The sequence below is a fragment of the Gobius niger genome (assembly GCF_951799975.1).
Source record: "Gobius niger genome assembly, chromosome: 5".
NCBI lineage: Eukaryota > Metazoa > Chordata > Actinopteri > Gobiiformes > Gobiidae > Gobius > Gobius niger.
Genome location: NC_136856.1, coordinates 27,099,808 through 27,124,210, shown reverse-complemented (window position 1 = coordinate 27,124,210; position 24,403 = coordinate 27,099,808). Strand labels below are relative to the sequence as shown.

At 42.6% G+C, this 24,403-nt stretch overlaps 1 protein-coding gene across 1 annotated transcript in view; it reads right to left on the bottom strand.

Moving 5' to 3' along the window:
* The window catches only part of fstl5 (follistatin-like 5), a 345,847-nt gene that overhangs the window by 124,225 nt on the left and 197,219 nt on the right, over positions 1 to 24,403 (bottom strand). The window contains exon 7 of the mRNA XM_079557268.1: positions 9,152 to 9,318. Coding sequence (XP_079413394.1) covers positions 9,152 to 9,318 — 167 coding nt within the window. The remainder of the gene's footprint in view (positions 1 to 9,151; positions 9,319 to 24,403) is intronic.

Here is a 24,403-nt window from a genome sequence, read left to right as displayed (position 1 = left end):
GTGAAAACAAACTTCTTCTAAGTCCCGCTGCCTTCCTTTAAACGGTTCCTCCTCACACTCACAGGCATTTATTTTTATTTTTTTGGCACCCCTCACTCTGTCTTTGGCGCGAGTCCACTCAGAGCAGATTGAAAACTGACATTTTCCCATGATGATGATGCAACAGCCCGCAACTGTCAACTCGGAATTACGGTAAGCTGCTTTGTCGAAACTTAAAGAGTGCTTTCGTTCGGCGTGTCTGGATTAATGCTCCAAATGTTCAAATATCAGAAAAAAAAATGTGGCTGTTGGCTGTTAAGTGGACATTTCTGTGCGATAAGATTGCGGTAACCCTCTACGGGATGTGATGCGTCTCTAATTGAGCTTGCCTCGATATTAACGGCAGAAAATTGGACAAATATGACAGGATTTCAAAAGTCAGGTGAATGCCAAACATCCATTCGCCACTCAGGGATAACAACGGAGATTGAGCAGAAGGCCGGGAGCCCAAAATAAATGCGGATTAGCGCGGTGTTAGCGCGAGGCTGTGGGGGTGATGGCGTGGTGGTCGCTCGCTGGCATCGCCTGGTGGGAAAGCATTTTCTGACGAGGCACAGGCCACTGCTCATGCTGATTCACTGTCCGCTGGCGATGCAGTCGGGGACTAATCCGAGGCGCTTGCAGCAGCCGTGGTCGTGGGACTTTGTTAAGTGTGAGCAAAAGAATGACAAGGGCACGAGAAAGAGAAGACCAGTGTTTTTCAAGAAGTTGCACAACAATAAGATGAAATGTGTGTGTAATAACTTGAGAAGCCAGTCAATTCAGTGAACAAATTCTACTGTTGAAGTCCTTTTTTGCAACTTTGTGCCAAATGGAGAGAATATTTACACTCATGGCTTGAAATTGTTTTAGTTGAAATGCCTTAAAAGTATTTTTTTCATGCACAATTTCAGTTGAAAACCATGTTCCCTCTTCCAAAACACAGCTGGAGTAGCATTTTGTTTCCCTCACACAGTTTTGAGTCACTTTGTTTAATTTGGTAAATTCTTCTTCTACTGCAGATAATCTGCGACCTGTATTATCTAATTTTGGTACGTAATAGATACAACCTGTAAATGTCCTCGTCATTTTTACCGCCCATAATCCAAAGGACCTGTTCTGAGCAGTTCTGTGATCAAAGTTTATCTGCCACCATGGATTTGTTAGCCAATCATTAACAGAAAGTGAAAGCTTTTGTCCACTGTTTTATCCTTTGTCATTCCCACTGACCCGCCTATTCTCTTCCATCTTACTAAAAAAAATCTTAAATGGAGGTGTATCATGCAAATTGACATTTAATAACTTTTTGCCATTTCACAAAGTTGTTCTCTCATCAAAACCTTAGAGCAGAGTGTTTTTAGCTTCTTTGAATAATATTTGGATTTATACCGGAGGCTATTCTTAGCCCCGTAGTGACACCTACCAAATAGCTCCTCCTGAGGGGGTGGGGGGGTTGGAATAGCTTATGGGGAGATTCAAGAAAATCAGTAAGTGATCAAGTTTCAGATGTTTTAGATCAGTATTGCATGTTCTGACCAACAAAATGAAGCCTATGCAGTAATTCAACCAGGTAGACCATAGGTGTCAAACTCTGGCCCGCGGGCCATATTTGGCCCGCAATGTAATTATATTTGGCCCGCGAGGCTAAACCAAATGACTACTCGAGCTGGCCCACCGGTACTACACATTTTTTTTTCAGATTTTGCATATCTGGACTATTAAGTTATATATTGTATAGTAGTACGTGTTGCTTGTTCCATATTCAATGTTAAAGCAAATCTTGTTTGGGTCCATATTAAAAGGTTCATTTGTTCAATGGTGGCCCGCGACTTTGTTCAAGTTTTACATTTTGGCCCACTGTGTATTTGAGTTTGACACCCCTGAGGTAGACTAATTTCAGCATCACCGACCTCCAGGCAATGATCGCTTCGGAGAGGGCCACACCTCCACCTCAGCCATCAGCGTAAGAGCCGCACCTCCGTAGCAGCCAATCATCGCCCTCGGTCCCACTTTTAAGCTCCAGCAATCATGGTTCGTTCGCTTCCCAGCTGCGCTGCGACCCACCTCCGTCCCATCTCCACCTCTTCCATCCACGGCTTCTCCCTGCTTCATCTTCACAGGTCTTCCATACCACCATCAGTGTCCAGGCTCCGGGGGAAGACATCCCTAACTACAAGCTGTTCATCCATACTGACTTTCATCTTCCTAATCGCTGCTTTTGTCTGTTTGAGTCTATCCAGGTTGAAGTGTAAGCTAGTGATAAAGATGTGTTTGAGATTGTGACCAAATACCTGCAAAAAACATATTACCTCCCCTTTAAGCCACATGTCCACTGAATTAGTCGATGACACTATAGTAGGCCTATTAGTTATTCTGTTTAGTGGCTTATTCTCAGATTTCTTTTCTGCATCCCATTTGTTTGCCTGTTAATTCTACCTATTTGTATCTTTTCAAATAATAGCCGACCAACTGGCTGCATCATGTTGCGAGAACCACCAGCAGACTTATGAGTTCAGACTTTCTACACACTTTCCCCCCCATGATGAAATTCAACTCACTCTCGCCCAAACAGGCCGCATGTAACTTTAGATATAACCACCGCGATTACAAACGACAGCCTTAAACATAAGCAGGGAATCCAGGAGGAGACCAAAGCTCATTAACATGCACGGAGCGAACCAAAGCCATTTCCCGCTCATTTCCATCCGCCATGTATCACCGAGGCTACGGGCCGTGGATGCTAACTACATTCTGATGCTTTACAGCCGTATGAGAGAATGTAAATAGGGGCTTAGGATGAGGCTTCTTTGGCTGGAAATCATATAAAGATTCCTTAATTTGGTTAATTCTTGACACGTATGTACAAGACCAAGTTAAATAGTTTTATGTTTTAGAGCTTTATTCTAACATTAGGCCTGATGCCTGTTCTAAGAAGGTTAGGATATGGGAATGTCTGGAATCTCTGAACTTCCCAGGGGGATTAAAGGCAATAAATTGTTTGTAAAAGTTTTTGCTTGTCATTTTCCTTTTTTCTTTGTTTACACTGACTCTAGAATTAGAAAGTGACATATTTATGCCCTAAAATCATGAACATTTCAGTTTTTCCTTGCTCTATGTTAATAAACATTTACCTGTCAGATCTCATTTAAATGTTTAACACCATTTTTTTTATTTTTTTTTGCAACATCTGAGACCCGTCGCCATGGAAACAGATGACGTTGGGGGTGCGGAGCCCGTCTCTGGGTCGGGACACTGCACTCGCGCTGTGTGGCTGCAGGCGATAGCTGCACATAAAACAAACGCACCTTTGTTCAGCCCGCTAACAGAGGAGCGCATAAAACCCGGAGTCTATAAAGAGAACAGGGGAATGGAGACGTACAGCAGTTTCATCAGAGCGGTTTGACACAAAAAAAAAAAAAAAACCTTTCTTCTATTGATTTGTGTTTTTTTTTAATCTCATGGATTCACCTGGGCTGATGCACCCGGCGGGTTAAATACTGTATTGCTGTTGTTATTCATATTTATGGGAGAGTAGAAGCTCAAAAATGATAATGCAGGTCCATATCTTTGAGGGGTGGGAATCTATGGGCATCTATTACAATTCAGAGGGCCAACCATAAAAAAAAACATTTACTTTGTTTTAAAATGTGCAGAGCTCAAGGGTGAAGCAGTAATATGGGTTTCGCTCGATATTAAAATAAGTATGTTTTATATGCACATTTTATTCTCACGTTTTACTTAATACCATTAGAACATTAGCATATTTAACAAGCTATACCTAACATGTCAATATTTGATTTGAACTGATTATAAAGTGATGGAAACATATACTGTGTAGCTGAAAGGTTTTCTAAAACTATTTTATTTGACCACCACAGTTTGCCCAGCAGCAGCAGCGCACATCATGGATATTTGCTTTTGGGACTCTTCCTGGACAATTAATGCTATGTTTTAACTGTGGAGATACATTTTTGACCTGGACCTGAACCTATGAAGATGAGGAATTACAGCGAGAACTGGATCTACAGTCGTCTTGGGGTCAGCCATGAACAGACCCGACCTTATTCTTTTTCGGGTGGATGTAACTCTGGAAACGCGGTCTCTTCTGCTACAGCCTGGAGACGTTGTTTCTTCCAACCACTAGTGCCGGAAACTGGTCTGCGCTCACACTTGCAGCCTTTTCTGGACTCCCATCTACAGCCTATCAATCCAAGTGACTTAGATCTTTACTTCGATGTGGTTTTCCTCGAGGATGCCCTTTTCTCCGACTGGGGGTTTCTGAGCTTTTACTCAAGGGGTCAAAGGACAGGGAGGCCCGAAAACAACTGTCAATTTCTGCATTACATGTGTCTGTCTGTCTCACTGTGATGTCTGTGTTTCCCATTTCCAAACGGTTCCTCTTTATAGATAATTGATGTTCGTGTGGACCTGAGAGGCAGGTAATGAGATTGAGCTAAAACAATTTGATTGGATGTGGACATGTAATCACCGCAGCATTGTTTGTATAAGCTTCTCTAATGTCACAAGATTCATTTACGTCTGGTGTTGCATTCATTTTCTCCAAGGTCTGGTATGGATGATGGGAGAGTGCGACCACTGTGCAAAGCCTTCTTCACTCTGTGGCGGCCAATCCATGTGTGAAAATGATGTTTCATGCTCCCTGAACCCTGATCATCTTGGAATATACCTGTGCCATCAGGGAAGGAAAAAAACGAATCATTCAGAATGTTCAGGTAGTCAGCTGGGCCCAATGTTTGGCCAAATCATGTTGCTGAACCCCTGATCATGCGGCAGGGCCACCCTACACGACAGATTTCCATCTGCTGTTGAAGGAAGCACTGCATCGATATTGCAGTTGCAAACTCTCCATGTGGCTTGGCAATCCAAAAGGGGAAAAAAAAAAGAATCCTGTTGCAAAATTCAAACAATTGCTTTGGCCTATGGGTCATGTCTGTCGTTTTGCATTTATGAAAGGGCAATGAGCATTAGTCCAGAAGCTGGCAGGATGTTTTTATTCTTTCCACACAATCTTTGCAATCGTGAAAATGCTGTATGACTAGAATTGTGCAGCAAATGTGTGCAATGTAACAGACACATGGGCCATTTATCAGATTTATCAGATACCGCACTCGTTTTCACAGAGTCCAGGGCCACACTCTCCCATCATCAATACAAGATCTTGGTGAGAAATGAATGCAACACTGGATCTTTTGACATTGCATTGCATTTGACACAGCGAATGTGTTTATGTGTCAAAGCTAAAGGTGATCTGACCAAGTGTTAGTGTTCGACCTTTTATTTTTGTAGTGACTTCTTTTTGGTCAGGCAGTGTATAGGATCATTCTGTGGTATGTTTTCACCGATGGACCTGAGCATGTATTGTCAGCCAATCACGTCCCGCGAGTCCTGGGCTGATTATATAAAAGCACCTTCATTGTATTGCTGACATCTCCTCTCTGAGATCGAAGGTTTTCCGTACAATTTTGTGTATCAGTTTAAGCCCCTCAATGGTTGGAAAAACATCGTCATATGTTTGCTTTGACATGAATAGAAAACTGCATCAGAGCTTTCCCTGCGCTGGAAGGGATCTCTAAAAGCCAAAAAAACAAAACACTAAAAACCTTTGTTTCTCCATCCAAGCCGACTCTTTTGTTGTGAGACATCAGGCAGGAGCAGGAGTGAGCCTTAGTCCGGCGCCAGTCGATGCTGCCAAGGCTGACTGGCGACAGCTGGCCGCCTCTTCCTCATTTTAAGGGTCATCAACATTTAATGTAACATTAGCTGCTTCGCCGGGGCTCCCTTTATCTGCTGTGACAGTGTTGACTTAATTATGCACAGTGGAGTCTGATTTGTGCGGCCAGCGCTGACAGCCGCCCGGGCACCAGAGGGCCGTGACAAAGGGCGGCCATTTTAGCGACAAGGAGAGGGTTTTTGATGGGGATGGAAGTGACGCGGCCCTGGGTCTGAAGGAGAGACACAGCGGGCAGAACTTTTTTCACTTGTGAGGCATTGGGCCAGTCTGCTCAGAGGCTGATTTTATAGTCTTGTACTAAACAGTTTATTGAAGTTTATTTTTGTTGATTTGAATTAAGCAACATGTTTATCTTAATAAATCTATTATGTAGTCCCTCTGGGGGTAATACAAGTGTTAATGGGACGATTGGTGGGTCTTTCATCTCCCCCTGGTGTCTCCAGCCAGAAAACCACAATTGCAACTTTCCCTGCTCCGACCCAGAAGCCCAATACACAGTAATGGAATCACAAAGAAGAAGCTAACAGGCTAACAGGCAAAGCCAACTGTGGGCTAGCGCCACTTTAAGAGTATTTAGAGCCAAGTTAGAGTGACAAAAATGATCTCCATTGTGTCATTGACTTGTGGCACACAATCTTGTTTAGTTTAGTTTATTGTTGAATTAAAACAATAAACTAAACGGGCGGCACGGTGGCGCAGCGGATAGCGCTCACGACTCACAGCTAGAAGGTCCCGGGTTCGATTCCCACCTGGACGGGGCCTTTCTGTGTGGAGTTTGCATGTTCTCCCCGTGTCTGCGTAGGTTTCCTCCGGGTACTTCGGTTTCCCCTGCCACTAAAAACATGTACAATAGATTCCCCTCTGGGGCCAGGACTCCCCTGAAAAAGAGGGACTATCCTGGTTAAATAAAGGTCAATAATAAAAAAATATAAAAATAAATAAATCTGAATTCTCAAATTTCAACTTGTTTTTTGTGGTTCAATGCTCATGAAGCTGGAGTTTCAATTTTTTTTCAATATTTATGAAGTCATAAGCAAAAGAAACAAAAGCTTCACCTATCAATCTAACTTCATGCTAAATTTCAGTTTTCAGAGTTAAATATAATTCTGACTAAAAATGTTTTCGATTTAGTTAACATAACATAACATGCGTTATGATATGTAACATTTGATTAACAAATGGTCATCATTGTAAAAGAGAATTTGTTCTCAACTGACTTACCTGATAAAATAAAGAATAAAATATAAAAATATCTTCTATCTTCACCTCGTTTGGAGCTATAGACGCCATCTGTGCTGTGTTTACGTGACTGAAGGCACCAGTGAAGACCAGCCAGCTACAAATGAACTAAGAATATATCTCAGTATGTAAAAACGGTGGCCTGTTTCTTTAAATGTTAAAACATAATCCACACAATTTATTTAGATCTACACGTCGATTCTAATCAGTAACTTACTCAGTGTAAAAGATTGATAGCTGTAATTGCAAAAAAAATGATGAGAAGATTTATTTACTCTCAAGTCTCAGTAGTACAAATCTCCTGTTAGCGAAGTCAAAACGTCATATGATAAGCAAAGGATGAGTTCGGACTATTTTTTCCTCTGAATTTAACACTAAGATGCTCAGGGATAAAACAGAAAATCTCAAAATTGAGCACTGCATGAAAAATCGATGTTTTCACCTCCCGTGTCTCGTCTCAAATGATAGAAAACGTGCGAAACAATGCTTTTCTGACGTTCGTGTCACAAAGCCGAAGAAAGAATCTGCACATCAATTACATGAGGCAGGTTCGTAGGAGCCGAGGGAGGAGAGAAATTCCTGCTCACTGGCTAACCTTCAAAAAACAACTTTGACGTTTAACCGTTAAGGCGAAGCAATCGTGCCAGTAATTGTCAGCAAAGGTTTCAAACTAATTTCCCTACGTGATATTTCCCCCCTATTCACCTCCAGTGCCTCGCCTTAATTACGCACAATGGCGTCTGATTTGTCCGACCAACGCTAACGCCTGCATGGGGACCAGAGAGTAGTGACAGAGAGAAACCATTTTAGCAACACTGCCCCACACGGAAAGCTTCTTGATGGGGAGGAAAGTGACGAGGCGCCGCCCAGGTCTTGAATAAAGCTTTTTACGCAGGCGCTTCTTCCTGAAAAAGTAGGTCTATTCTCCAAGGCTGAACCCCTTTGGTACCTGCGTCGTCGTCTGCCTTGTGCCGGTGCCGTCCTGAAAGTCTCTAAACACGCACTACGGCAACACAAGCTGACATCCAGGATTACAGTCAGACCCATAAACAATTTTCACAGGCACTTTCGAGAGAATATGAAGGCAGGAAGGCAAGGCTAGACTTCAAACTAGCGCACTGTGAGGAGGAACCGAATATGAAAACGTTTCAACACATTCACACTTAAAGGGATAATTCAGGATTTTTGACATAGGGCCTAATTTCCTAGTTATCCAGAGTGTTGTTGATTTCTGGAGATGTTTTTTTTTTTTTTTTAATATAATTCATACAGTCCTTATATTTGAAGAGTTTAGTGGTGCTAGGCTAGTTCTAGGCTAGTGCATGTCTATGGTAACTAGTAGCCTGCATTAAAAACAGTCTGACCCAAGCACAGTGCACCTGAGGCAAATCACTTATAACACCAGACTACCGACATAAATGTCTGTGTTGACGGAATCATTTAAGAAATATAACCATTTTGCATTTAAAATAACTTATATTTGAGCAGCATCAGCTTCCTGGTTGTAAGCTACGCAGCGGCGGAGTGATCTGCTAGGTTACCGGATCTACAGTAGTTTGTTTACCTGCGGCCGGCTTTACTACACGTGGAATTCACAAAGGAGCTTTCTACAAATCAGATATGGCAACGTTTGGAGGACGACCCCATGATTTGGACGAAGTTATTAATGCAGGCTACTAGTTACCATAGACATGCACTAGCCTAGCACTAGCCTAGCACCACTACTCTTCAAATACAAGGACTTAAAAAATATATCTCTCTCCAGAAATCAACAACACTCTGGATAACTAGGAAATTAGGCCCTATTTCAAAAATACTGAAACATCCCTTTAAGACGGGACACTGCAGGTGAAAAGGGGAAAAAAAAAACATTTTGTGAAATCAATATAATCTGCTGTCGAGAAAAAACATGTATTGAAGTTTTCACCTGCCGTGTCTCGCCTTCATTAAATTCCCTAATTTTTTCCTTCTTGTTGGCAAAGTTACAACATGACACAAGGGACCGCTAACCCGTCCTCATGCTTACCTACTCACTCTGCTGGCCTATTTATGATCCCTGTTTGAATCTTTGGCCCATAATCATATGCTTCATGCTGCACAGACCCATTTACGTGTTTGCAGTTATGCTGAAGTGTCACTCACGTTGATGTCCTCCAGGTTGAGAGCGTTGAGGTACTGCTGGTTCCTCTTCCACAGAATGGGCGGTCTGTGCTCCCCGCTGATGGCACAGGTCAGGACCACACTCTGCCCCACTGTCGCCGTGGTTACGCTGACTTTCTGATCGTCGGGGAGGCTCAGCTGGTACACATCTGCAGGGGGGAGAGGAGGGGAGAGAGGAGATTATTCCTTTGATTAAGTGATCTTCAAGTCTGTCGCGTTTAGGGGTATGGGAGCCTGGAGAGATCATGGAAATGTTGAGCCCAGGGCTGTGCATGTGTAGATCTTAAACATTTAGTGGGGTGAAGACGTGGAAAAGGCTACAAGACCCACCAAACCCCATCTTGGCAGTCTGTGAAATAACATGTCAACCTACACTTGCAACAACATAAAAAAGTGAAATGACACTGCATTATTCATTCATCCATGGTTGTAAGCTTCTCGTGTCAGAAGTGAGACTGTCTCCAACACCCTCTCTAACACTTACTCTCACACAAGATCACACTGGCAATGTGTTGCAATTGTCTTAGTATAGACACAAAGTACCGTATTTTCCGGACTATAAGTCGCTCCGGTGTATAAGACGCACGAGACAAAAAATGACTAATGAATAAAAAAAACACAGGCTGAATAGGCGTATGGTATGCTAACGCAACACGTTGATGGTTAGCAACATGAAGCATAAACAACAACTAAATAGGAGTTTTGTACGTTAACATCACATAAACAGTTCAGATAACTATAGCATGAAGAACATACCAAACTCTCGATCTCACTTCAAATCACTAAATCCACTGAAATCTTGGGTACAGAGGCGTAACTGCACCGTTGACAAACCTCTCTCGGCAGCACGTTTTTCAAGCTCTCATTTGCGAACTCGTTCCTCTAGCTGTGGCCGTCTAGCTTTTAGCCCGTGATTAGCTTTGTTTTGTTTTGTTCTCTAAGAGTATACTACGCTTCTCGCTCAGTCCAGACTTTCTTTCTGCTGCTCGATTAGCCTGCAGTGCCCTCTAGTGGCAGTGAAATTGTATATTTGATTTTTTTTAAAAAAGTAAAACAATCACAAATTAGTCACTCTGGAGTATAAGTGAATCTATGAAAAAAAGTGTGACTTATAGTACTTATAGCCTGAGCTGAGACTGAGCCACAAAATCATTCAGTTATAAGACGACCACGCCACCTCCTGAGCCACTGGGCCTATTTAGGTTTTTGCCCTGAATGGCACAATATGCTACAGTACAACATAAAATGCGACTAAAAAACAAAACAAAAACATGTTCATTAAAAGGCCCTAACACTCACAGAAAATCATTCAGGAACTGAACTGCACTATATTTCAGTACAAAGTTTTTACAACAGTGTTTACACAAAACCTGTGAAAAGTAAATTTGGAAATCATGCAGTCTGTCTCGACATGAACACAGTTCGCTCAAGCGTACGAAACAATATTGACACCTGGCAGATTGGCTTCCTGTAACAATTACACATTTCTAAACGTGCATGCCTCCTGCAAACCCGCAGAGCCACAATTACCATTTCAACCACGCTGTACAGAAGGCTTACAACTGTACTAGTGTCTCCATCAGCAGTGTGTGCCAAACAGGCAGATGTTGTTTTAGCTTGAAATGCACTGAGGCAGCGCGATTACTGCAATTTGCAAAGTAATGGGCTGAAATGAAGTTTAATGCTCGGTAAATACATGTGCATAATTAATGCGATAACGTGAAAACGGAACTGACTTTCTCTATCAGCGTCTCCCGGGGCCCCGTGTCCACTATAGACGTGCGAGGGCTAATACAACAGAGCAGGCGCACAGGGAGGCTTCCTGAAGGCAAGGAAAAAACGGGGCTTTGCAATCCAGCAGAGAGGAGATGTTTCTAAAAAAAACATACTGTTCCAAAAGTTTAAACACAAAAGAAGATTTCAACAGAGCTTGCAAAAGTCCAGAGGTGCCAAGCGTACTGATGTAACAAGGGAAAGGCTGCCCAGTCATCCACCTATTTTCTATACATCCTTCCTGCCAACTGTGCATGTAGAGAACATTATTAAACCTTGGTCTATTGCTAAGATAAGCAGCTTGTTTATTACCTTCAAAACGACCATTTACAGCTGTTCCTAAATGAATGATGAAGAACCGTCATCGATGGATTTCTTTTACCATTCAAACGATAGATGAATAGATACAAGTAAACAGCCAGTGTTATACATCATTTGACCCGCATGGATATAGGTGTACTAGCGCTAATACATTAGAAGAGACACTTGAGAAAGGCTGGCAAGATGGGAGAGAAAAAAAAAAGATTGTTTCTATCCAACAGTGAGACTTTTTTTTCTCAGAACATGCCGACTGTTCCAAGAGTTTAAACACAAAGGAGATTTCAACATAGCTCCAAAAGCCCAGGAGTGCAAGCGTTCTGATGTAACAAGGAAAAGGCTGCCCTGTCAGGAGAACAGTCCAAAGGGAAAAGTGGAGTGGAAATGTTTTCTTTTCGGGAGGGAAATGGTGGATCTAATTAACCCAGAGACAAAAATGGGGAAGAGGAAAGACTCTTGAATAGCATTGTCATGGAACAATGCCTTTTTAGGAGTCCAAAAGCTTCAAAGCCTAGTCATATCGGCCGTTCGTTTGGACTATCAGCAGTTTTCAACCCCATTCATACTGTCATCGGCTTGCAAAAATCCAAATCATCCGAGCCCCATCTTGTGCATTATACATAAAAAGAAACCGGACATCATTCCTTCTCAAAATTAACGAATTTCAATGTGAAAATCCGTTGTCATTCCATGATGTGGCTAGTGGAACCAAGGAGCGATGAATGCTTTCGAACAACTCATTTCACACTCGCGTGAACCCCTCTTCAACCCACAAAGTGAAACTAGATCAACAAAAACTTGGGGTTCCATTTGATTGAGAACAGGGCAACAATAAACGTACTAGTCGCAAGCCGGATCCCAGTTGAAAATCTGAATAGCTTGTGACCAACAATGCCTGAACATCCTGAAAGTTTGCATTATTCCACAGATGAGCATGTTTTTGGCCCAATCTGCTCCAGATTGGGCACATCTGGAGCAGATTGGGCACATTTTGGGCACATTTTTTTTTTTAAATGTGCCTGTGTTTTTATGGAAGTGTGTGTGCATGTTTTGAGCCTGTCAAAGACGGATTTCTGTCGCCTTTGGGGACAGACAATAAAGTTCTTCTTATCTTCTTATCTTATCTTATCTATTTTTCAGCTTAGCATTGCCACTCAAACAGATTTTCGACATCGCAACCCTCTATCGATACAGTCTATATTTGGCTTGAATCGTCACAATGGCCAGGCCAAGACAGAAACACAGCGGCCATTTCCTCCATTGTAAATCTTTTTAAACCCCTCTCAACTCCACATTGTTCCTTTTGGTTTGCTCCTTTGTGCTAATGAAAACAAATACCAGAATAACACGCAGTCCGCTGATGGGTTTCGAATGGGCACAGTCGGTTTAACAGCATTGTGTCCCGCATTTAATCAGACGGACGTGCGCCGGGCCCATTCTCCCGCGACATTATGTGCGGACGCTCTTTTTAATCTTTCTCTCGGGTAATCAGCGACGGCGCGAGAAAGGGAGACACTGACACAATTTGTTCTGCTCCTGGAGGCATGAAATACAAAGGCTAATAGAAAACAGGGTCCGGCAAGACGCTGTTGACTCGTACAGAGACTGTAGCACCTCCAATTACCGCGTGACTTCCACGGCCTTTGCTCCGATGTCGACTGAGTGATTTTTTAACCTCGCGTTTTCTCTGAGTGGGGTGGCGCTTGTTGTGTCTTTTTGATGTCTCCGAGGGGGTTCAGCCGAGCCAGGTGGGGGTCATCTTCGGCGCGAGGAACGGAAATGCTGCGCAGTGGATGAGGCTAATCCTCCTTTTAGCCCCGAGGAACCGAGTTTAAGCCCGGCTAAATCACTGCCGGGATTACTCAAAATTAGGCGCTTCGTAAAATTGGATTCTACAGTGTTATGTTTCTTTTTTTGGGGGCAAAGACAAAAAGGGGATTGAACTCATTGTCAAAAATGAGTACAGTTGGCGGATTGAGATTTTTGCTCGAGATGAAATTTCGTGGATCAGTTGAGGGAAAGTTTGTCTTCACTTTTCACACCACTCATTCATTCATTTACTCAGAGGGTCGCCTCCACACATCATCACAACTTTACCATTCCGCACTGCAGGGCTTCATTTGGTCAACCTGCCTTTTCTTACAACAGTCCCATGCGGTGGAATTCATCGCCAACTAACCTTAAGACCATATCAGAGTTTCAACTAGCTTCTCGGGTTAACGGTGGGTTCCATTTGTACTTGGATGTAACCCCCCCCGAAGTTGGATTTCCCACTGGGAATGTGGGGCAATCCTCTCAAGCCCTGAGATGGGGTAAACAACATGGCGACGACCTGTGTTAGCAGTAAATAAAAACCATGACTACAGTAAAACTACTGTATTTTTTTTTATCTTCAGTTCTTTACTCTTTAGTTATCCTCCACTGCACGCTCGCTGTCTGTCACTCAACTCCTGCACTTGCACAATGCTAATGGTGCTAGCGTCCACCGCGGGCCTTTGACATCAAGCACATACTGCGCTCTCTAAATTATTTGTAGCATTATTTAGTAGATTATAAATATCTAACCACACTGTTAGTTTTCTGATGTTGTTTTTTGTCAGACTTATTTTTGAAATGTTTTTTGTATACCTTGCCAGCTTTGTTGCTTAAAGCAGTACTAAGTAACTCTTGCCCCTTGAGGCCATAAGCGCAACTGCAGGTGTCGTAGCAAGTTACGATTTTTTAACTTATTAATTGTCTTGGAGAGTAAATACTACGCTGACAGAAAAGGCGAAGGGAGAGAGGGATATTGTACATCCAATTATAGAATGGAAATAATTTTTATCACTCAAACTTGGCTGTAAATGCTGTTTAAAGTGATGCTAGCCCGCAGTTAGCTTTGCCCGTTAGCTTCTTCTTCGTGATTCTATTAGTGTGTATTGCTTGCTCCTGTCCAGTGCAGTCAAGTTGCAAACATGGTTTTCTGGCCAGAGGCACCAGGGGGAGATGAAAGACCCTCCAATCATCCCATAAACACTTGTATTACCCCCACAGGGACTACGAAAAGGATTTATTAAGTTAAACGCATTACTAAATTTTTTGGATTTGTTTCACTGTCATTTCCTATTTGACAACTGGAACACTGAAACTGGGGAAAAACGGCATTCCCAGCTCCGAGTTCCGGCCTCCGAGGACAAACGGAACACAACATAAATCTTAGCTAAAAAACCCCCAGCCAAATTTAGTACAATGTAATGTGCTTGAACAATGTGGTACAATGTATCAAGGTAGCGTAAAATAAAGTGTAACCGAAGAAGTTTTGCTGGAATTTTGTCAATTTGCATTTGACTATGTTACGACTGAATTGTGTAGAAAAGGCCCAACCAGGGATACAATATGAAAATTAGCACTGGATATACACTCTACATGCCGTGCATCAGATTCATACATTTGTCAATCAGTATTTAACCACGCTTACCTGTTTTGGGAATGTGCAGTCGTATTCTGTGAGAATATTAAGCTAATGCTGACCTATATTATTTAGCAAAACAAAGCTACCTGATGAGCAAAAGCTGTTTCCATTTGGGCACTTGCTTTCAGAATAAAAACAACACATTTCTTGTGCATTTAAAACGCATCTGACATAAATTAAATCTATTTTGTAAAGTAATAGGTCGCTTCATATTCTGCACTCGCAACTTTTCTAATCTTTCCGCTTCCAAATCAAACGCAGTGGGATGAGCACGACTTAAACATTTATGCCACGCATCCAGCCACTTTGTGACACAGCGGCCAGGATTTGACAGAGATGGAACATTATCATCTTGGAGTTGCCTGCCCCTTGCATCAGCCTCCATCCCTTACAGGTGTTTTTGACCTTTCTGCAGAAATGATTTTATCTGACAATGCGTGCAGTACTTATGCATGGACGTGTAGAACCTTGTTATGCACCGGAACATTGTGAGCAGATTTGATGGTTAATATTCATATGCACAAGCACGGCTAATGAAAAGATCAGAAGCCGGTTCAAGCATCCATTAAATGGGCAAATCAGTAGTCTATTTTCCAAACAGACATGAGGTTTATCCAGTCATTAGTCAGTTCCGCTCATCGACGCCAATGGATGTTGGTGGAAATGACTCTCGCTGGGAACACAGCCCGTTGTTTTTGTTCATCTCGAAACTAAATAATACAAGGAGGAAATATATGACGTTTAAAAATTATTGCAGAAGCAAAGGAGTAAAGTGCAGACTCATTCCTCAAATGAGTAGAGTAATTCTGATTAATTTGCCAATTTGTGGTCTACAACCGTGTGTCATGGTTTAACAGTGAATAGCAAATTGGATTTTAGGGAGAGTGCATTGCACAGATTTCAGATTTGCATTTACAGATGTCATGTCAGGAAGTGCGCGAACTCAGCAATGCAACCAGACAGGTTAGCGTTTCATGGCAAATATTGCTATTCGTCGAGCGGCTCGAGGCCAAATCCTTCATTTTCTAAGCACCAAATTTGGCATGAAAGTTCCTTAAGACCTTCTGCTTCAGAAAAGCCTGTTAGCACCCAAACACAAAATTACTAATTTCTCAAGAGGGTTTCAAATAATACTTGTACGGTACATAGGCCCGATGTCAGACCTTCTTTATTAACTATTTTAGTACGAGTTGACCTCAGCACATTACAAGATCATAATCTTTTATTCCAACATTGACCCCAAAACCTTGTCCTCATCTATTTTTTTTTCAAACAGTGTTGTATATTTTTTCATACAGTATTTTATCCACTTGAGGCAAGGTTATGAAGTTTGGACAAAACATCCTTACCTTTTGAAGAGGATAACAGGAGAGCATTATTGACTCTTGTGGTCTTTTGTGTTCAAACATTAAAGCCTTTTAAAGGTAAAAACTGTAACTCTTTGGACATATTGAATTTTGGCTGCTAACTATCTTTTCTGGCAGAGCAGGACCATGAGGGCATTCATATCAATTTTTCAACGCCTGAAGCAAGTGAGCAATATTTGGCGTAAATCCCGCGGCATTGTGAAAATTTTCTATCTCTGAGCGGCAGCAGGTCAGATGGTGCGGTGGAGCGGGTCGTCCAGTAATCAAGAGGTTGTCGTTGTGTCCTTGGGCAAGACACTTCACCCAGCTTGCCTCCAGTGTCTGTGTACATTGGTGAATGAATGATCTCGAATGGGTGAGCAGTTCCTTGAGGTTAAGTCCCGTTCGTGCAGCAACTACTGTCGCTTGTTGACACACAAATGGCTTCTGACATCTGTCTTCAACATCTATAAATCCAAATACACTGCACTTTATTGCTATGAACAGAATGTAATTTAAACTACATAACTTCCCCACTGTCCGGAAAATGGACGTGTGCATCGAGCCCCTGTTGGATTGGTCAGTGTTTTCCTCCCATGCCACTGTTTACACCGAGCCCATATACAGCACTATCGCTCTTGCTCTCCTCACTGTGTTGATGTGGCGGCTGTATACATTGACAAGAATCCATTATGCTCAACCAAAACCATTAAAGTGCACTCCCCGTGTCTTAATGTACTCGCAGCTACCAGTTTCATTTGTCACTGAAGGCTGGCAGACACACCATGTGCTTTGCTGTAGAGGCTTTAAAGAAGACATAATGATGAGCTGACAAATACAAGCTAGACCGATACTTTCAGTTCAATTTCCACTGCGGGTGCGGACGAAAAGACATGATGAAAAAAACCCAAGACGACAGTAAACTAAGCTCCAAATGTCTCACCTTTGTGCATTTCTATTCATATTGCATGATTGTTTGCATTTTATTCTATTTATTTGGTGCAATATTGCCTTGCGAAGCTTGAATGCAATCCCTCAATAGAATTACAATGATTTCTTTATTCTTTCATTTGCCTGGTGGTGGGCCTCATGGTGATATGAAAGTGCAGAGACCTCAGACAGACGATTCTGCCAAGTGCAAGATGACACATTACCTGTTTTTTAGTAAAGATCTGTGTCGCACGCGAGACCCCAAAAAGCGTCGGCGTGATCAAACGTGAGGTCGGGATCGAAATAAACATGGCAGATACTAGACAACAGTGATGAGTAAACGATGAGTTGGGGTTTTCTTGCTACTCGTAGATGGAGTGCCGCATGTCTCTGCGAAAGAGCAAGGGGCAACAAAGCTCTAGCAATGTATTCAAAGAAACAATATGTAGCTTAAAGGAATAGGCCACCGTTTTTACATACTGTGATATGCTCTTACCTCACTTTAGACGTGTTAATATATCCCCGTCTGGTCTTTGTCTGTGCGCTCTGCCTGGCAAACGGAGCACATACGCAGCCTCTCCCACTCCTAAAGGTTATTGACGGAAGTGAGCGGGGGAAGTCTTTAGGAGTTACTGCGCGGACGTTTTGCTCCTCGTATCATTACGCCTCACAATATAGTCCCCCTTTTTATTTGCTTATAAAATCGACATGCTACATTTCTGTGTAAATATACTTCGCATGAAAACACTTCACGTAACTTTATTTAAATAGGGAACACGTGGAAGAGCTTGGTAGCTTCTATCGTGAGCTTTTTTGGAGCTATGTGACATGTGGGAGAGGCTGCGTATGTGCTCCGTTTGCCAGGCAGAGCGCACAGACAAAGACCAGACGGGGATATATTAACACGTCTAAAGTGAGGTAAGAGCATATCACAGTATGTAAAAACGGTGGCCTATTCCTTTAAATGTTCAAAGTAAAAGGAGTGGGGAAGGGGCGGTCCGTTTGTAGGCGGCCTACAGGATGCACCCTGGCACATCCGGACTGATCTCACAAATAAAACATGATTAGTACCACACTCTAATGACACGGTCCCCCAAGCTAGGGGCTGTCACACTAGGTAAAAAATAAAAACGATCCAAATGATCTTAATTACCAAAATGAGCCAAACACCCTTTCACTACCAGACAACATTGGCGGCCACAGATAAATGCATAAATGAACAACTGGTTTCAAAGGTGCCACAGGAGTGGGTTGGATCCTATCCTCTCAGATGGCGGTTAGTTGACTGACAAGCTGTTGCCACAGTCAAATCATCCAGATCGAGATATAATTCCTTGCGTGTCCCCAGCTTAACAATAGTTTTGATACTGTATCTGATGTGTCTATTTCTCAAAATCATCTTGTTGGCCAGAGGATACACATGCTGGGGGACAGGATTTGGCCCATGAGCCTGACGTTGCCCGCCTCTGCTATAGCATCTGCCAACACCCTGGTATCTAAAGACTGCTGGTGTACCTCTCTCTCTCCCCCTCTCCCATCCATCAGCTCCGGAAGGTCCTTGGCTTCCCTTTTGCGCCGTGATTTGGGGTCCGCTGGGACACTGGCTCTTGAGATAGATCAACCTTCAGTGTCCAGCCTATAATTAGTGATTAACTGCGGACTCTGGACTGCTTTTCTGATTTACCCCGCCGAAAACCGGCATGTTGGTGAGAGCTACGGCGCGGCGCTAAATCACCTTTTGCACTGGAGGCTACACTTGTCAGGGAGAAAACAGCCCGCGAGATGCCGCAAAGGGCGCGCGGCATCAAGACAAATTGCACTCGGGTTGCTTAGCCAACTCCATCCTCCATCACGGTCTGTTGCGTTTTCGAACATTTTCAGCCAGCTGCTCCTCTCCTAGTCCTTTCTAATAAACCTCCACTACGTTACAATAATTGCAGGCGATTTCGGCGCATACAAAATGCCTGCACCCGTCCTCCGCTAGCACAGGGGCGGCGAGGCAGTTTAAGCGAAGATAAAAATAATAGATGTCAGCAATTAAGCAAGAGTGCTTCCTTGCTTTGTTTGCGGCGCGGCTTGCCTCGTGCTCCGGCTGCGGTAACTTTTCTTTGGGTCGGTTTCTTTTCCATAACCTTCCAACCCAACACAATCGCGGCGCATTCCAACAACGCCACAACAGACCCTGAACACACAGTCGCTTAGACATCGACTTTGTTTTCCGCCATCTCGAACAATTGCTTTCTTCAGTTGCCATGGTTGGGCTTGTAACATTGCTAACCGTGAGTCACAGTAATGTCGATGTTTGTTTCTAATGGAAGTAATGTGTAAAATCACGAGGCACCTGCTTTTGCTCAACGCACTGAATAGGCAAATTAAAGGAGTCCAGGCAGGAGGAAATTAATTTCAAAAACTCATTTGCTCGAGTGAAGCGGGAAAAGGTTGCTCAAGTTCTTTAGTGAGTGTGAACTAATGGATAGACTAACGTTTTTGTTTCGTCAAAAGAGACTATAAACTTTTTTTCTGATTGCACACAACATTATTTAACACTTTAAACTTTGCAAGAGGCAATGTTGTCCTATGATGAATTAAAACAGAACAAGTAAGTTCTAAGTAACTCTTAGCACCACTGCAGGTGTTGTAGCATGTTACGGTTTTTCACTCATTAATTGTCCGTGAGAGTAAGTACTTCGCTGACAGAAAAGACAAACGGAGACAGGGGATATTGTACATCCAATTACACAATGAAGATAATTTTTTTCACTGAAACTTGGCTGTAAATACCGTTTAAGTGGCGCTAGTCCTCAGTTAGCTTTGCCTGTTAGCCTGTTAGCTTCTTCTTCGTGATTCCATTAGTGTGTATTGAGGCCTCCGACTCGGTGCAGGCAAAGTTGCAATTGTGGTTTTCTGCCCATAGACAATCATCATCATTACCCCCAGAGGGACTACGAAAAGGATTATTAAGATAAACAAGTTACTAAGTACTGCTTTACGGAGAGAAAGTCACTGTTCTGGGGGAGAAGCAGCATCTTGGTTTGACAAAAACTGCGTATTTTTACGCTGTCCAATAAGTCCTTGGTCACAGAACATTCGTCGGTTAAATGCACACAATGCACTTAATATAAGCATTTTGGTTCAAAGGATGGTCACCGCAGACAATCTCTTGACTTATTTTGCCTGGCGCCATCGATTGGAAACTTGAAAAAAATGAGGCTTCTCTTTGACATCCAAAGAAACATTTCCCTCATTTAGACATTTTAACAATCCAGAAATGAAAATGCCGCTGATAAACATTTGCAGTCATCTTTTTTCAAGATGAACTCCCTTCACTCAAGCAATTTTAACTCATTAACTATTGTCGGGGAGATCCGATCAAGACGAATATCCTGGCACTGACACATTGAAACTAAAACAGTTTGGCAGTATTCTCTGCAATCCAAGCGTGAACAATTGTGCGCCCCAATCGCTTTGACATTTTGAAGCGAAAGATGAAAGCATTTTCCCGGATGCCACCATTACAGAATCCAAAAATGGAAAGGAAAAAGCATCACTCGCGAACTTTTCTGATCTCGGTAGATTTGTCGAACTCTTGTGAGAGCGTAAGTTTCTTGTTTTCCGATAAATGACTCCACGGACTCACATAATTGACAGCGAGCCAACTGACGGCAAGCTGAGGCTTTTTCTGTGTGGAAGGAAAACAATCTTTGCTTTAATGTCGAGTCTTTGTGACGAATCAACAGGATGACAACAAGTTGGGGCCCTCGTGATAAGAGAGTGCAGCGTCTACTGGAAGAGGGCGCCTAAGGACATAACAAGCGCTATAGTGGCAGATCAAAGCTGTGAACCAATCTAGTCCTTTTTTTGAATTCCTTTCTTTCTGACAGGGAAATATGGGAGTTTGTAAAAATGCGACTTTAGCCAAGCGGTGGAATTCATTTGAAAAAAGAAAGAAAGAAAAGGAGAAAAAGAATTTGTATGTAATTGTCTTTTTCCCCAAAACTTCAAAGAGCTATTTCTCAGAAAGGCTTTCAGAAAAGCCTCACAGAAAGGTTTGGAGATTTTGGGCAATTTGGAAGAACAAGCTGATTGGCGAGGCTAACAAAGTGCATATGCAAAGTGCTCAAAAGCCCCCAAACTGTGACGTTTTGAGGAAATTTGTAGAGCAAAAATTATCCAGTTAGAACTGTGCTGATCATCCTTTAATCACTGGTTCCAACGGTTCCTTGGATAATTTTGAGACGGGTAGAATTGCCTGTAAAGAAGGTCAGGTGCTCTTCAGGATCAAAACGCAAGTATAGGCAATAAAAAGAGAAGAATCCGAGGTGTTCGATCCTTGAGATATACCCTGAAGAAGGTCGAACATGACAATAAAGGACTTTTAACCAGGTGCCTCAGATTTTTGGTTCCTTGGATAATGTTCGATAGATACTGACCACTGCAAACCAGGAACACACCAAAAAAGCTGGCCATGACAATTGAAGCTTTATCAAACTTCAACTCAAATGAGGCTGTTAGTGTGATGGGATGGGAGTGTTAAGCGGCACGGTAGCGCAGCGGTTAGTGCTCTCGCTTCACAGCTAGAAGGTCCGGGTTCGATTCCCACCTGGACGGGCCTTTCTGTGTGGAGTTTGCATGTTCTCCCCGTGTCTGCGTAGGTTTCCTCCGGGTACTCCGGTTTCCCCTACCACTAAAAACATGCACGATAGGCCAGGATGAATGATGTGAGTGAATGTATGGTGGTGGTCAGACACTGGTTTGGAACTAGGGTCTACGTTCTGGCCCCGCCCCCTCTACTTTATGTAAGTGCTTACTCTAATCACTGTCAAAACAAATCCAAATGGTTCAAGTTTTCCAAATGCGAAGAACCGGCACAATTTGTGAAGTGTGCCGGTTTTAACTGGTCAATTTGTATCGAATTATAATTAACATATTTTTATGCAAACCACTGATCTAGACTTTCATCTGAAAATGAAAACAGACACTAATATTTTCAAGGTAATTTAATGTTTTCACTGTATCAACGTGCCACCATATTGTTATGGGAATTATAAAGGCTGTTGTGTCGAGAGATTCTGGCGACAACATCTCCTGGTTCATCTTAGAAGGAGTTGTCATTTTTTTTTGTTATGCACTGCTCCACAACAAAGTTTCTACTGGAGAGAAGAATCTAAAACCTGACTCATCCCAGCATGAATGTTTTGTGTGAACTGTCAACATGACTAATTTTTACATACAAATTGCCTTATTTCATTTAAAGATAAAAAAAGAAAGGTCTGTGATACATACTGTAGATTTGATGCGACCACTTTTGCACTCTCCAAAGTTTCTCCAGGCTGAAATTTCCCAAACTTTCTGATATATTTGACAACTTGGGTGCACTGTGGCAGAGCGGGTACTGCTCCTGCCTCTCAGTGAGAGGGTTATGTGGGATTTCGAAAGGATGTGTTCGCTAGTGACACTTTGGCTTCTCCCTGCAGTCCAAAGTGTGGGTGACATGCCCCAAGGAATAAATGACAGTGACTATAACTAAACCCACCATCATATTTTACACGTTTGGAAAACATAATACTAAATTTAAAGTGAAGAAGTATGCACAGTACCGGTCCAAAGTTTGGAAACATGTTTTTATGTGTTGTTTTTTGTGTTATTTACGTTGTAGATTCTCATTGAAGACATTCCTTTTCACATATACGGAATGATGTTTTAAACATAACAAAAAGGTGAAATAGACTCCTTTTGCTTTGATTACTGCTTTGCACACTTTTTCTCGGTGAGTTTCACAATCTAGTCATGAGAAATGGCGACGACCTTATGAAGCTCATGGAGAAAATGACAAGAATAAAGGGTGGCAATTTAGAAGAATATACTTAATTCCGTGTGTTTAATGACTTCAAAAAGGATCATTCAATGTAAACAAAAAACAAACATAAACAGTGTTTCCAAACTTTGGACGGGTACTGTATGTCCTGCCCAACAAAAGACATGTTTAAGGTCATGTTTAAATTTGCAATTAGGCTTCATAGTTGAAAGCAGTACTCAGTAACTTGTTTACCTTAATAAATCCTTTTCGTAGTCATTAATACAAGTGTTAGTGGGATCATTGGGGGGGTCGTTCATCTCCCCCTGGTGTCTCTGGCCAGAAAACCACACTTGCAACTTTCCCTGCACCGGGTCGGAGGCCCCAATACACACTAATGGAATCTCGAAGAAGAAGCTATCAGGCTAATGGGCAAAGCTAACTGTGGGCTAGTGCCACTTGTCTTTTCGCAACATGCTACGACACCTGTAGCAGCGCTTAAGGCCTCTAGGGTCATGAGTTACTTCGTTCTGCTTTAAAGTGATTTTGTGGAAAAATTACAAACAGTTCAGAGATTCACGTAGAGTTATGTCAGAGTTGTGCAAATCTTTTGTATAAAATCATAAAAAATCACAAGTATTTATGATGGGAGAGAGTAGGGATGTCATGGTAACCGGTGTAGCGGTAAACCCCGGTAAAAATTTTGACGGTGAAAATGACCGTCTTGTTTTATGTTTTTATTACTATCTCGGTGAATAACCGCACCCGCGGTGTAGGCACGGTGAGCCTCACCAGCCACCGTCTCATCTGCTGCAGTTTCCGCGCATGCGCACTTTGTTGTTTGCAACCCAAACAAAACTTTCTCGAAGCTGGAATCATGTCTGACACGACAGCGCAGGATCTATCAGCCTCAGAGTTCAGTTCGGAGCGTGCAGGAAAAAGTCTCCAAATGCAGCAATACTTCGAACCTCTGACTCACCTGCGTGACCGTCTCCCACAGCTCTATAGCAGTAAGTTAACGTTGGCGTTTTAGCTGAAATGCTGATGTGGGACTTTGGGTTGAGGGAGAATGTAACGAGTCGCCTCATAGTGCGGCTGCAGCGCCACCGCCAGCATAAGCCGTGTCCGGATACCTCCGCACGATGGCACAATGCGTTACGGGGCTCCCGGTGGCAGATTGCGATAGATTCACTCTCGCCGCAGTTTTATGAATTTAATAATGATCACTGTCTGAGGCATTTTCCCAAATTTGCAAAGCGAAAGCTCACTGGAAGGACAACAACAGTTTTCCTGATATAGACGGTTTATCTTCGTTTCTGACGCTATAAATAGTACATGTAATACCCTCGAAACGATCAACAACACATCGTTATAGTTCCTTTACTTTGATGTGAAAAGGCTTTGTCTGTATTTTTTTATGTAACAAGTTAAACACAGTTAAACTTTTTTGAAACGATTTCAGTTTGTGTAGGACTATCAATGCTTTCTGAACATATTAACACACATTTTTTTTAAAATACCGCGATAATACCGAAAACCGTGATAATTTTGGTCACAATAACCGTGAGGTAAAATTTTCATACTGTGACAGCCCTAGGAGAGAGTGACCACTGCGCAAAGCC